General features: G+C 41.5%; 1 protein-coding gene across 4 annotated transcripts in view; it reads left to right on the forward strand.

Annotated features, from left to right (window-relative positions):
* The first annotated feature begins 2,740 nt into the window (after window positions 1–2,740).
* The window catches only part of LOC145452961 (sulfotransferase 1B1-like), a 44,567-nt gene continuing 34,529 nt past the window's right edge, over window positions 2,741–12,778 (forward strand). The window contains exons 1-4 of one of the 4 annotated variants that reach the window (XM_080331087.1): window positions 10,538–10,775; window positions 10,898–11,113; window positions 11,597–11,762; window positions 11,828–12,065. In XM_080331087.1, the coding sequence (XP_080187213.1) occupies window positions 10,676–10,775; window positions 10,898–11,113; window positions 11,597–11,762; window positions 11,828–12,065 (720 nt within the window). In that variant the 5' untranslated portion in view covers window positions 10,538–10,675. Of the gene's footprint in view, window positions 3,104–8,207; window positions 8,371–10,537; window positions 10,776–10,897; window positions 11,114–11,596; window positions 11,763–11,827; window positions 12,066–12,778 lie in introns of those variants that run through there. The other 3 variants (XM_080331089.1, XM_080331091.1, XM_080331090.1) reach the window with 3 other exon arrangements.

A 12,778-nucleotide genomic window follows, 5' to 3' on the forward strand; every position in this document is an offset into this window, starting at 1 on the left:
ATCTACTATAGTTGCTGACGATTACCCCTGACAAGTGTCAGCTGAAAATATTCGGGTACATTTAAATATGAATATACTATTCAATTAATATGTAAACATGCGATGTTCTTATGCAGTGCTTTTCAACCTTTTTAAGGGCCATTCGCACTTTTTTTTGAAAATAAAATCATCCACACCAACCAGGAGCCTGAATTTATCACACAAAAAGAAAATGACGAAATTTATCACTTTTCTATTCGAATGCCTAGCGAGTATAGGCTATAAGCGGTTCGTCAATGACTCAGTTGATGCTGAATATTTCTGGAAATAATAATATATAGGCTACATTTACAAGAATTAACAACAACGACAACAAACATCGCGTTGTTCCTTGTGTATCGCATTTAACATTGTTTATCTTAATCGGATAAAAATGTATAATCTGACGATTATTACCATTACGATACACTATATGGCCGCCCTGGTGCAGGCACGACCCTAAATATATGCACATATGGCGTCCCGTACTTTGAGAACCAATGATAAGGTCATATGGAGATGGACACTCTGAACCCCTTGGTTAGAAAATGTTATTCCGAGTATATTGTTCGCGGTGTGATTCATTGTATTGAGGATCCTGTGTGTACATATAAACAGAGAGTGAGAAACGCAATCCTGCAATAAATAGCTGCATCCGGGGCTTGTTATGGTATGACATGGAACGGGGAATTTCCATACTCCATACCCGCCTGAATCGTTCCATACCATACTTACAATTTTCCATACCAGAGCAACATTGTTCCAAGCCATATTTGATACATTTTCCATAGTTCTCAGATGCCCAATAAGATATTAATTCCGGAACGTTATCATTCTACTTATTTTGGATAGAATAATCCCTTTAAACAGCCCTAATGCATCAATTCCATTCCTCTTTTTAGTCGTGTGTAAGCGATGCAGGTTGCCTAACTTAACCTTCGAAGACAGAACGCAAAGTAGGCCTACATACTTGGGATGGTGTGAACGTACGGTTCACGTTCGCGTTCTGTGTGTGAACCTCGGAAATTTAGAGGTTCACGTTCACAAACGAATCTTGACAGGTTCTGCACTGTGAACCTTTTCATATATTACCATTTTCACGTCATAATAACATCTTTGGTTGAAATTTATTGCATTTCAACTGTGGGCCACTCTATGCATGGCGCTGGCAGCATAAAAAAATCGACACCAAACGAGCATGCACCTTGACAATCTCAAAAATCTTATATGCGTTGTCACAAAAGTTTGCTCGAAATATCTAGATTTCTGTTTGTGAATATTTATTAACTCTCTGGTGTGAGCTTGGCCCGCAATCACACAACATGAAGAGCGTAGGTAGTTCGTGAATCAGGCTTTTTCAACCAATCAATGAAATTTATATCGTTGTCTGATGTAAAATATCTGTCAAGCGTACGGGGTCAGTCTCGATTTTAAATGTTTATTGTATCATAAAAACCAAATCCGTGCGATTGGGGTGTTGGCTAATGCTGTATAACTTGATAATGGGGTAAAACCATAGCACACTCAGCTCAATATCAACGTATAGCAACACTCAGACGTCAAATACATTGTCCGTTAAGGCGTAAGCTTATGTACCCTTGCAAGTATTCGCTGAAATTGTTGGAAAAGCGACGGAATATATTGATTTTATGGGAATATCATATCATTTGATTGCTCCAGTTGATACATTTGGCGACGTTTAAAAAGTCAATATGTACTTCAGCATTGTGGCATTATGTGACCCGAGTCGTCGCTAGGTATCGTGTACATTTATATATCACTAACTGAGCGGGGGCGCATGCGGCCCGCAGCTCCATTCTGTGCGGCCCGCGAGAGCCTAAGGAGACTTATTAAAAATAATGATAAAATGCGTAGTAAATATCGTATTAATGCAGGGACTTGATTAAACTTTTTCTTAGTAAATTTCACCATGATAATTCTAAGGCAGTGGTTCTCAAACAGGGGGCGCGCTCCTTGGTTTGTGAAAGCATCTGAATGGGGGGCCCGAAGCTGAGCCCAACTGAAAAAAATTTTCGCGCGTAGCGCGATTTACACCAAATTCCTTGCTCTGTATTTAGTACGAATTTCATATCTGAAACTCTCTTGTCCACAGCCGTAACCTTCCACGCCATCAAACTATCCGTTGGGTTTGCTAAGTAAAATTAGTATATTATAAATGCAATAGATTCGATATCACCAAACTGAGGTATAAAAAGTGGGTTATCAAGACTTTACCTGTAAACTGGGCAGTCCACACAATGACTTGAACTAGGACTCGAGTCATAATACCATGACTCAGACTCGACCCTCTCCATGCTGACTTGGACCCGGACTTGACTCGGTGGTGTTACAAATGAATCGACTTTACTCGAGTCAAAACTACAAAATGAGATGGATTTGTGACTCGAATCCTTGTGACTTGGTTACAACCCTGCGACTATCTCAAGGCCCACGCAGTTTGAAAGGTTTCAACTGCTAAACATCACAGAAATCCAAAACAATATTGGCATAATTCGGATTACGAGTGTGAATTCAGATTGGCCAATCCATCAAAGTAATGTTTGGTTTGTTTTAAATTAGCGTATATATTATCTCCATGTCCTCACTATAATCAAATACCAATATTGCAATTTGGTTAATAATCCCAATTCTATATAGTGCGGCCCGCGAATGGATTCCGATGTTGAATGCGGCCCGCGATTTTGCCCACCCCTGCTGTAGAGGGATAGATATTATAAGTTTCGGTGAGTACAACTGATTATTGTGAGAATCGGTCTTCAAGGAAACTATATTGCATTAGCAACAAAGCCTATTCTTCAATTTCATGACGTGTGCGCATTTGTACAAATCGATTTGTTTCCCCTCTCTGTATTGAACAACATCGTCCTAAAAATGAGATTGTTCAAGCTACTTTCCATGCTGGGCTGGGCTGAACGAATGAGACCTGACAAAGTCGCGAAATTCGTCACAGCGAACGGATTCGTACACACTGCGGATTCGCCGGCATTCCGAGCATTACTGGATTACATATGGAAACTGGACGTTCGAGACAGTGACGTGTTTGTCGCAACCTATCCAAAAGCAGGTTAGATCTATGGCGAAATGGCATTTCCAATATTTGACGGTACCTGTAGGAAAAGGGAGGATCAATTCCGAACTGGAATTGGAAGACTGGAACATGGGCCGAGTTCCTGACAAGGTTCTGCAACGGGGATATTTCATACGGTGGCTGGTTCTCACACAACATGAAGTTTTGGGAGGTAGGTCAAATGCTACGATTCCATGTGCTCGTATTCTATGTACCACGAACTTTGGTTACCAATAGGGGGCAAGAACCGGCCTACATAGTACATATACGGCCCTGATATAGGGCGAGGTTTTGAGATACATTCCTATTGCGATTACATCGCTTAATGGTAGAGTGCATAGCTTGTTAATCGGTAGATCGAGGTATATGTTGAGTTATATGTTATCAGGGCCGTAACTGCCGCACCCCAAACCCCCCATTTGGGGGGGGGGGGGGCGAGCCGCACCCCAAATCCCCCAATTGGGGGGGGGCGAGCTCGAAAGGGGGCCCCAAATCTTTTGGTGAATTAACATAAATTATAGAGTATTTTTTCGAAACTTTATGCAACTTTTTCAAAAAATTTTCGCGCTGTGCGCGATTTCAAGTTGCCAAGTGTTATGATTATTGGGTACTCTTCCCCCAAGGAAAAATGCGCAAGATTTATAGAAATGGGCATATCGGCGTTGGCCATTACTGCGCCACGACGCACCAAGACATATAACGTTTCAGGCCATGTAACACGCGACTCCAGGAAGTGTGCCAGAACGATCGGCAGCGAGAAACCTTGGCTGAAAAGGACTGCCCTTATGGTGACCGAAAACTTCGTTTTATATACGAAATACATATAGGTTTATTTTATTTGTCCAGGCGCCTAAATGACTGGCGCCGAATGTTCCTGTCTTGGTAATCTGAACCTCACAAGACAAATACCATCATGCAGGGACAAATTAGATGCCAGTGTAGAAATACCAATTTGAAATCGTGTGATCTATTAGTTTAGTACATTTGGGCGATCCTATATTTTTTGAAATAGCAGACAGTAGGTCACGAAATAACATCATGTAACAAAGTCATACCAACGAGTCCGCCCGTCAGAAGATGTTTAATTATTATTTACGGGCTCTGCAGTTTCAAAGACACCTCACTCAGCTCTACCGGTAAATCTGATTATGTGAGTAGAGAGGACAAGAAATTGAAAGCAACATATATGCAATTCTCGATCTTATTGACCGATTTTATAATGAATTATCAAAAAAATTCGCGCTTGGCGCTGGCTAACTGAACAGTACAACTGTAATTTCGTGGCAAAAGCGAACAACGTGATTGGGAGTGGGGTCGGTTTATCACCCTATGGGAGCCCAAGACTCAAGTTTTGGGGGGCCTTATGAAGTGCTGTTTTGTTCCTGCCAACGGGTATACACCCGGAGATGTTCAATTATTATTGAGGGGTCCTACCTTTTCAAGCACACCTTACTTAGCTCTACCGGTAAATCAGATTACGGAAGCAGTGAGAGGATAACAATTGATAGCAATATATAAGCAATACCAATCATATTGACCGATTCAGTCATGAATTATAGAAATTTCTCGCGTTTGGCGCGATTAAGCAGGCAAAGCCGACTCACTAAACGACTCCCCCCCCCCCAATGTACAAACAGCGTCATATTGACCGATTCAGTCATGAATTATACAAATTCCTCGTACTTTCCGCGATTGGGGTGGGGCTGACGAAGTGCTGTTACGGCCCTGTATGTTATACATTATGAAATATTTGAAATCGTGCTGGTTTTTGAAAAGAATGAACAGTAAATCAATTCCAATATCCAGAGCTTTGGCAAATCCACACATTTTTCGATCTTTAACGTAGCGAAACAACATTTATCTTCATGTCTGTGTAGTATTTATTATCGTTACTGCTCCATTTTCTTCGTCATTTCGAATCTTTGAATACGCATATCAATATCATGACTCCCGTCCATCGTCTTGCATCTATCTCCGTGATCAATTTCCCCTGGCATGCGATATAGCCTACTACGTTCTGGATGAACTTGATAGAGAAGGGCCGTGAGTAGAAACCAAGCACAATGAATCCGAATCAATTGTAATGATCCGGCTAATGTAGTGAGATACACGATTTTCTCGAGTAGGCCTACTATATGCCCCTTTCCAATTAGAGCTAAGCTATCAACGAGAGCTATAGTTTCCATACTTTTTGCCGAGCGTCTAATCCTCAAAATCTCGATTGGTCGTAATACAGCACCAAAAATATGTAGTACGCCTGTAAATGGCATATCAGCATTGTCACTTACTATGCAATGAAACGGCTATATGGTCGAAATTATATCAAATGATCGTCATGTGGTGTAACACTGGCATTGTTCTCTTTGTGGTCGCATAAAAGGTTCATATTTGACTTCTTACTCGTGTGACGTCATAATGAACGATACTCGGTTGGGGTGCCGGACTCGGGACAACATTTGCCAACTAGAGGTCGAGTCAGAGTCGCACTTTTCAATTTGTTGTGGTCAGTATCCACAAATGGAGTGGCATTTTTCATGAGAGGCAGTGGGGAGTCACAGTCGTTGACATGCACAAGTGATCGACAGTCACCCAGTAGATTTTTTCCTAGTTATGTTACTACAGTGTAGTTATAGCTTTCATTGGGATTCGTAGTCGGAAATCTGGACTTCGAGTAATAGTCTGAGTGCTAAGAGTGTGAAGTAGTAGCCGAAGTCGCTACTTCACAAAGCATAGTTAGTCAAGTTAGTTAGTCAAGAGCAGCGTCGGAGTCGCAATTTTTGATTCTAGGGCAAGTTTTTGCAACTTTTCAAGAACCTTTTGACAACTTTTTTCGATTTTTCATGCAACTTATTTCGACTTTTTTTCGATTTTTCATGCTACTAACTTTTATTGGAAATATTTAGCACTATATATGTAAATAAATCCCTTGAATATTTCACCGACGTTTAAATTGCACGTCCTTTCTGATTTGACCTACATTCAGGCTACACATCTTATTCCGGGCCGTAACAGATCGTTTACCACACCTTCTATACGATAAACGTCGTTTTTACACACAGAGGTCAGCCGACGACCTGCGAGAAATGCAGGTGCTAACGTGCTATTTTTATTATTGAAAGCAGGCATTGAGTTTCAGGTATCCTCCCAACGCCACTGCGAGCCTAAGTCAATCTCACTGTTTGGAGTGCTAATGTCGCACCGTCGCAATAATGATCACTCGATTAGTGTAGAAAGCAGAAATTGACGCCTGGATTATTTGTACGACCTCATGGCTTTGGTAAGCATACTAAAGCGGAAAGCCACTGTCAAGTTGGACATTCAATTGATTGATGCTCGTCCTCTTGTTAGCGTTGATATTCGTTGGTACGTGCTTTCATGCTTCAATATATTCGTTATCATCGAGGGTGATCATAAATAGGCAGGCAACAACTGATTTAGACCTTGGTGCGTTCAACACAATACACGTGTAACACATCCTATTCCCGGGCCATAGCCGATCGTTTACCGCACCTTCTATATGTGATAAACGTAGCTTTTTCTCATACGTAGCCCGATGACCTGCGAAAGGTCACGTGCCCTTTCGTTATCGTTTCAACGTCACATGACAGCGTATGTATAGGCATTTGGGTGCGGTACCCGTCAATATAGTGTTGAACGCGATCCATAAGAACCCCCACTGAGTGCTATCTGACGTCACGACCGGCAATTATTCCTATGCCCCACCGTACAAGAAATTGAATGAACCGCGGAACAACATGTCAACCAGCTTGACGGGCAATTATTCCCAGGCCCCCGCCACGAAATTGGATTAACTATGGAACGACAGGTCAGGGGCGAACCGATCGGACAATTATTTCCAAGCCCCTTCGTGTTTACACGTAATTGGATTAATCAGCCCACCCACCGCGGACAGGGGAACTATACCGATTCGTCGGCGTGCATACTGTTATCTTCTTGGTCTTGTTTGAACAATAACTCATACGACGAGGTTGCAATATCAAATCAGTATATTATACAGGCGACACAGTCCAGAGTGCAGTTAAACGAAAGACGAGTAGACAACAGAACACAGGGTATAAATACGAAGCACGACGCACGAGGAAATAATGATTGGCGGTAATTACTAATCCTAGACAAATAAGAAACAAACGACACCAACGTAAAATGCACGAACATAACACATACCATTGAAGTCAAAAGTCAATCCATTGTTGTTCGAGAGAAAATATGAAAATTACTAGTAAATTCACAAGTTTCGTGTCCTTGTCCAGAGGTCAAGCGAGGCAGATAAAATCAGGAGGCAGGTGCAAAAATACAAGTAAAAATCAATAATCACAAGTTTAATGTCTGGCCAAAGTACAAAGGTCAATCGAGGCGAGAGATATTCTTAGTTTATTCTTTTTCTCTGTAGCGTCAATTATTTCCCCTTTTTGATTGCCGCACACAGGGTCATAAAAGTATTGCTGCAAAAATGAGTATAAGGTAATTCTTTCATTATCTATTATACTGATAATCTTTGTTTGTTTAAGTTAAATCGTGTTTTTGCGCCAAATGCACATTTATATAACTACTCAGACCAGAAAATATTTACTCAAGGGTCCAAAATTTCGTTTTTAAAAAATTATTCCGAGGTTTTGCGTCGTAGCTCAACGTAACTCCAGGTATGTTAGGAGGGGATAACTAACTACCGCATGCGCACTCAAAATATCAAGGCGATATCTCCACTCTACTAGCGGTGAGGTCGATTGTTACATTTGACCCTGGTTTCATTTGTCCCCGGTATCCCCTACACATATTCATCGTATGGGATGAATGATTATAACTCCTTGTCAGTTTGTCTGCATATTTAGTTTTGAAAAACCTACAGATTACTTTGATGCTAAAACATCGCTATGATGGTCGCACTAATCGCCGCCGGAAAGTAAGTTCTTGCAGAGAAATAGATATCAAACGTTTTGGTGAGTAAACAAATTATCTACCTGATTCGTCTATCTAGCGTCTCTGCTTCAGTGCGCACACAATTAAATTGATTTTCCCTTTCAGTAATCAACAACATCGTCGAAAAACTGAGATTGGTCAAGTTACTTTCTATGATGGGCTTGGCTTGACTGCACGAATGAAATCTGACAAGCCCGTGAAATTCGTCACAAGAAGCGGAATCGTGTACCATGCGGAATCGCCGATGTTCAAAGTAGTAGTGGATCACGTATGGGAACTGGACATTCGAGACAGCGACGTGTTTGTCGCAACCTACCCGAAGTCAGGTTGGATCCATGGCGAAATTACACTTCCCAAAACTTCTTATGATATACCAGAAGTTGCCTCAAACTGCAGTCGTCACTTATCAAGACAGCTTGATCCTCCACCACCTCGAACTAAATCAGGGGTGGGCAAACTTTTGAGCTCGCGGGCCGCATTCAACATCTGAATCCATTCGCGGGCCGCACTATATAAAACAGGGATTTTAAACAAAAACGCAATATTGGAATTTGATTATATAGTGAGGACATGGAGATGATATGTATGCTTATTTAAAACAAACCAAACATTGCTTTGATGATATCGTACACGCGCCAGAAACAGTGGCGGGATTTCATAGGCTGGTCGACCTCAATAACCAATTTGTCAAAACTACAGAGATGAAAATCGGCTGTCCCGATTCTTAGAATACGATTGAAATTTAAATCTCTGAGAAGCGATCTGTTCATAAAATTATGTCAATCAACTTTTGGTTCAGTTCCAGGACACACAATGCTGACAGCATCATAACCATGTTGGCTTCAAACATGCTTCTACTATATGTGTTTATAAAATATAAATACCCTAATTCTACGCATAAAGAGAAGGAATATACCTAAGTCACGCGCGAATCGTTTTTATAAGCACATCACTGAGACAATTAAAACTGGAGTGGCCAATCTGAAATCACACCCGTGATCCGAATTATCTCTGCCTCATTTAGGATTTCTGTGATGTTTAGCAGTTGAAACCTTTCAAACTGCGTGGGCCTTGAGATCGAGCTGTCGCGCCAGAAATTAAACATAAAAAATAATATAGGAAGTATTTACCTTAGAACAGTGACTCTCAAACTTTAAGACACGCCCCCTCACCCTTATCGTCATATCACAAAACGAAATCAGGATGCTAGTAAACCTAACGGATCGTTTGATGGCATGGAAGGTTAAGACTGTGGATGATAGATTTGTAAATATGAAATTTATACTAAATACAGAGCAACCATTAAGAATTGGATGTAAATCGCGCGTAGCGCGAAAAAAAATTCAGTTTGACTCAGATTCGCGCCGCCTTTCAGGCGATGCTTTCACGCCCCCAAGGGGGGTGCGTCCCCAGTTTGAGAACCACTGCCTTAGAATCATCAGTTTAATCAAGTCCCTGCATTAATTCGATTTTAGTACGCATTTTAACAATATTTTCATTAAGTTTCATTAGACTCTCGCGGGCCGCACAGAACGGTGTTGCGGGCCGTAGTTTGCCCACCCCTGATCTAAATAATAGATAACGATAATAAGAATTGTTAAAATTAATTTTTATTGGCGAGTTCACCAAGTGCCGAGATTGTACCAACTACCAAGTGCCGGCGCTTATCGATGCAAATATAATTTGCTTCGAGAATGAGAACGTATATTTGGTCATGAAATCACGATAAAAGATGGTGTTTCACAGCGCGCGTGCCGAAATCGCTGTCTCAAACGAGGTCGCGTTTTCTTGTTATTATTGATAACTAACATACGGGGGTTGGTTATCAATAGTTTTATTCTCTCGCGTCCCTTCGATTTATTGCTAATTAGTTATATAAATTTGTACAATGTTCATCTTATAAGTGTCGTTATTTTGTTCAAATAAGTACGTTTTCGAAATACATAGTGATCATTCTTCTCTAACCGTACAATTAACCGGCAAGGTTTGCGGTGTCTGTGCTGCATAGGCTATGCCTACCTGGTACCTAGCATACGCAGGTTCGGCGCCTGCTGAAAAATGATTGATCCGACCATTGCTGCTAAACTACACGAAGGAATGCCGTAGGGTACTATGATCTTTGGTATCGAGACGCTGAACTATTTTTTGAGTTCGCGAGTGTTGGCGATTCGTTCTCAGTCGGCCTATAAATGTGCCGAGTCATACCTTTCTTTCAGAGCTTCGGAAGAACTAATGCTATGGGAGTCGGTTTCAAATTGCCGCTCGAGCGTAACTGTTCGCACGTAGCCTGTCTGTTGCGTGCAGTTGAGGCAGGATATCTATCTATGCGGGGAGAGATGTGGAATGAGCTAAATATGTTGAGGTAGGCCTATACCGAAGATATATCTTATGTAGGCTACTTTTCATTGTGCTTGTGATGTTTGGGACTGATAATACTAAATTTAGCGAAACTCACGAATACATGCACTGCACACGCACAATTGCACATGCACAATTGCACATTGTCAGGGATATCTAGAACTATAGAGTTTTAGATATATCTGGCACATTGTAAACGTGTGAAGAACGATTGTTAATCTGAACATTTAGTTCAGGAGAACCTACAAATTAGCTTGTTGCGATAATATTGCTATGAACGTCGCACTAATCGCCGCTTCTGGCCTGGCAGCTGTCGTCGGAATAGCAGCATGGAAAATACGTTCATGCAGAGAAATAGATATTATAAGTTTCGGTGAGTATAGCTAATTATTGTCAAATTCGGCCTTCGAGGAAACTCGCATTCGCAACGAGGTCTATGCCTCAATTTCATGTTGAACGCGCATTTATGCAAATCGGTGTGTTTCCCCCTTTCAGTAATCAACAACATCGCCATAAAAATGAGATTGTTCAAGTTGATTGCCATGCTGGGCTTGACTGAACGAATGAGACCTGACAAGGCCGTCAAATTCGTCACAGCCAACGGATTCGTACATACTGCAGAGTCGCCGATGTTTAGAGCGGTACTGGATTACGTATGGAAACTGGATGTTCGAGACAATGACGTGTTTGTCGCAACCTACCCGAAGGCAGGTTAGATCAATGGCGAAAGGCTTTTACAACGTTTTGATCGGAATAAATTGTATATCAGATTCGCAATCAGAATCCTGAATTCATATCATGATTAGGACAAGTTTTTGTTGCACTAAAATCGCGAGAATATTGCATTTAATTTTAGCAAAAGTTGTTTAACCTAGTACCTGCAGAGCTGTCAAATTTGTTACTTCGCCATTTAACGGGATGACGAAACCACCCAAAATTACATTTTTTCCCGGAACACGGCAAAATAAAATTACGCAGTGCGGGAATATTTTTCCCCAAAAATTCCAAACAGCATAGCGATAACCCCCTTCCCCTAAAACAAGTAGAATAACGCACCCTAAACCCAAACAGTATAAATACGTAGATTCTGAGTATCTACGAAGCTGTCGGAAGCTGTAAGAAACTATATTTCATGTGGTGAACAAACCTTTGGTCTAACTTTAGCATGAGGAGCGCCGTGTTATATATTTCTAGGTACAACATGGATGCAAGAAATCGTTTGGCTTATTTGTAACAACGTCGACATAGAAGCTGCAAAAAAGACAGTACTGACAAGACGAAGTGTATTCATGGATATGATAGATGTCGGTCACGCCCGTGGCTTTCAGTCGCTTGAAACATGGCCGTCTGATAAACAGAGGTTTGATTTGATGTTAACGTCTTTGCGACTTATGCATATTATACATCCAAATAACAAAATTTCAGGATCGTCAAAACTCACCTGCCCTTTGAGATTTTGCCTCGTGACGCAACAGTTGGAAAGAAAGGGAAAATTGTGTACGTTGCTCGCAATCCCAAGGACTCGTGCGTGTCTTACTTTCATTTTCATCATATCGTTCGCGCTTTCGCCAAGACTGGAACGTGGGGGGAGTTCCTGACAAAGTTCTGCAACGGGGATGTTTCATACGGTGACTGGTTCTCGCACATCATAAAGTATTGGGAGGTAGGTGAAATGCTACGATTCAATGTGCTCGTATTCTTTAAAGTTCCACGAACCAGTGACCGGACAATGAAAGACACGTACCGACTAATACAAATAAGGCGCCGATAGTGATGTTCTGCTTGCTATTGCGATAAGATGCAGGGTCGAGGAGTCGACCGACTCCAACTCCTATTCCAGACATTTTCAATATACCGACTCCAACTCCGACTCACGAGTCCTTAAACGAACCGACTCCGACTATTTTCCTCACAGAACTCCGACTTCAACTACGACTCCAGCTACTACAAATTTACTTCGAAAATTAAATGCCATAGTGATGGCTTAATGACTTTCATATAACCATTAAACCAATGGTCCTTTACCGGTTTTCCGCGGGTCACTGGGGTTCCATGAGGCAGTCTCGGGAGTTCCGCGGAGGACAAGACACTCAACTCATACGCATGGTTTGTGATGATTAGGGCAGGGCACAATGATTCGAGTACTCGAATCTGAATCGAATATTAATTTCGATGATTCGAGTCGAGCAGTAAAAGGCGATTTTTTTCGAGTACTGAAATTATACGCTCCTCGCCACTGCAAGTTAATTTATCATCGAAAATTATAGTTTCGGTACTATTTTCCACTCTGGAAACCTTAAAACCGTGATTGGCCTATCGCAGCATGCGAAACATATAGTACAAAGCTACGAACGTTCCTGCAAATAACACATTTCC

Source organism: Botryllus schlosseri, chromosome 12 (genome assembly GCF_051294905.1).
Source record: "Botryllus schlosseri isolate E-star chromosome 12, Bs_hap1, whole genome shotgun sequence".
NCBI classification, from domain to species: Eukaryota; Metazoa; Chordata; class Ascidiacea; order Stolidobranchia; family Styelidae; genus Botryllus; species Botryllus schlosseri.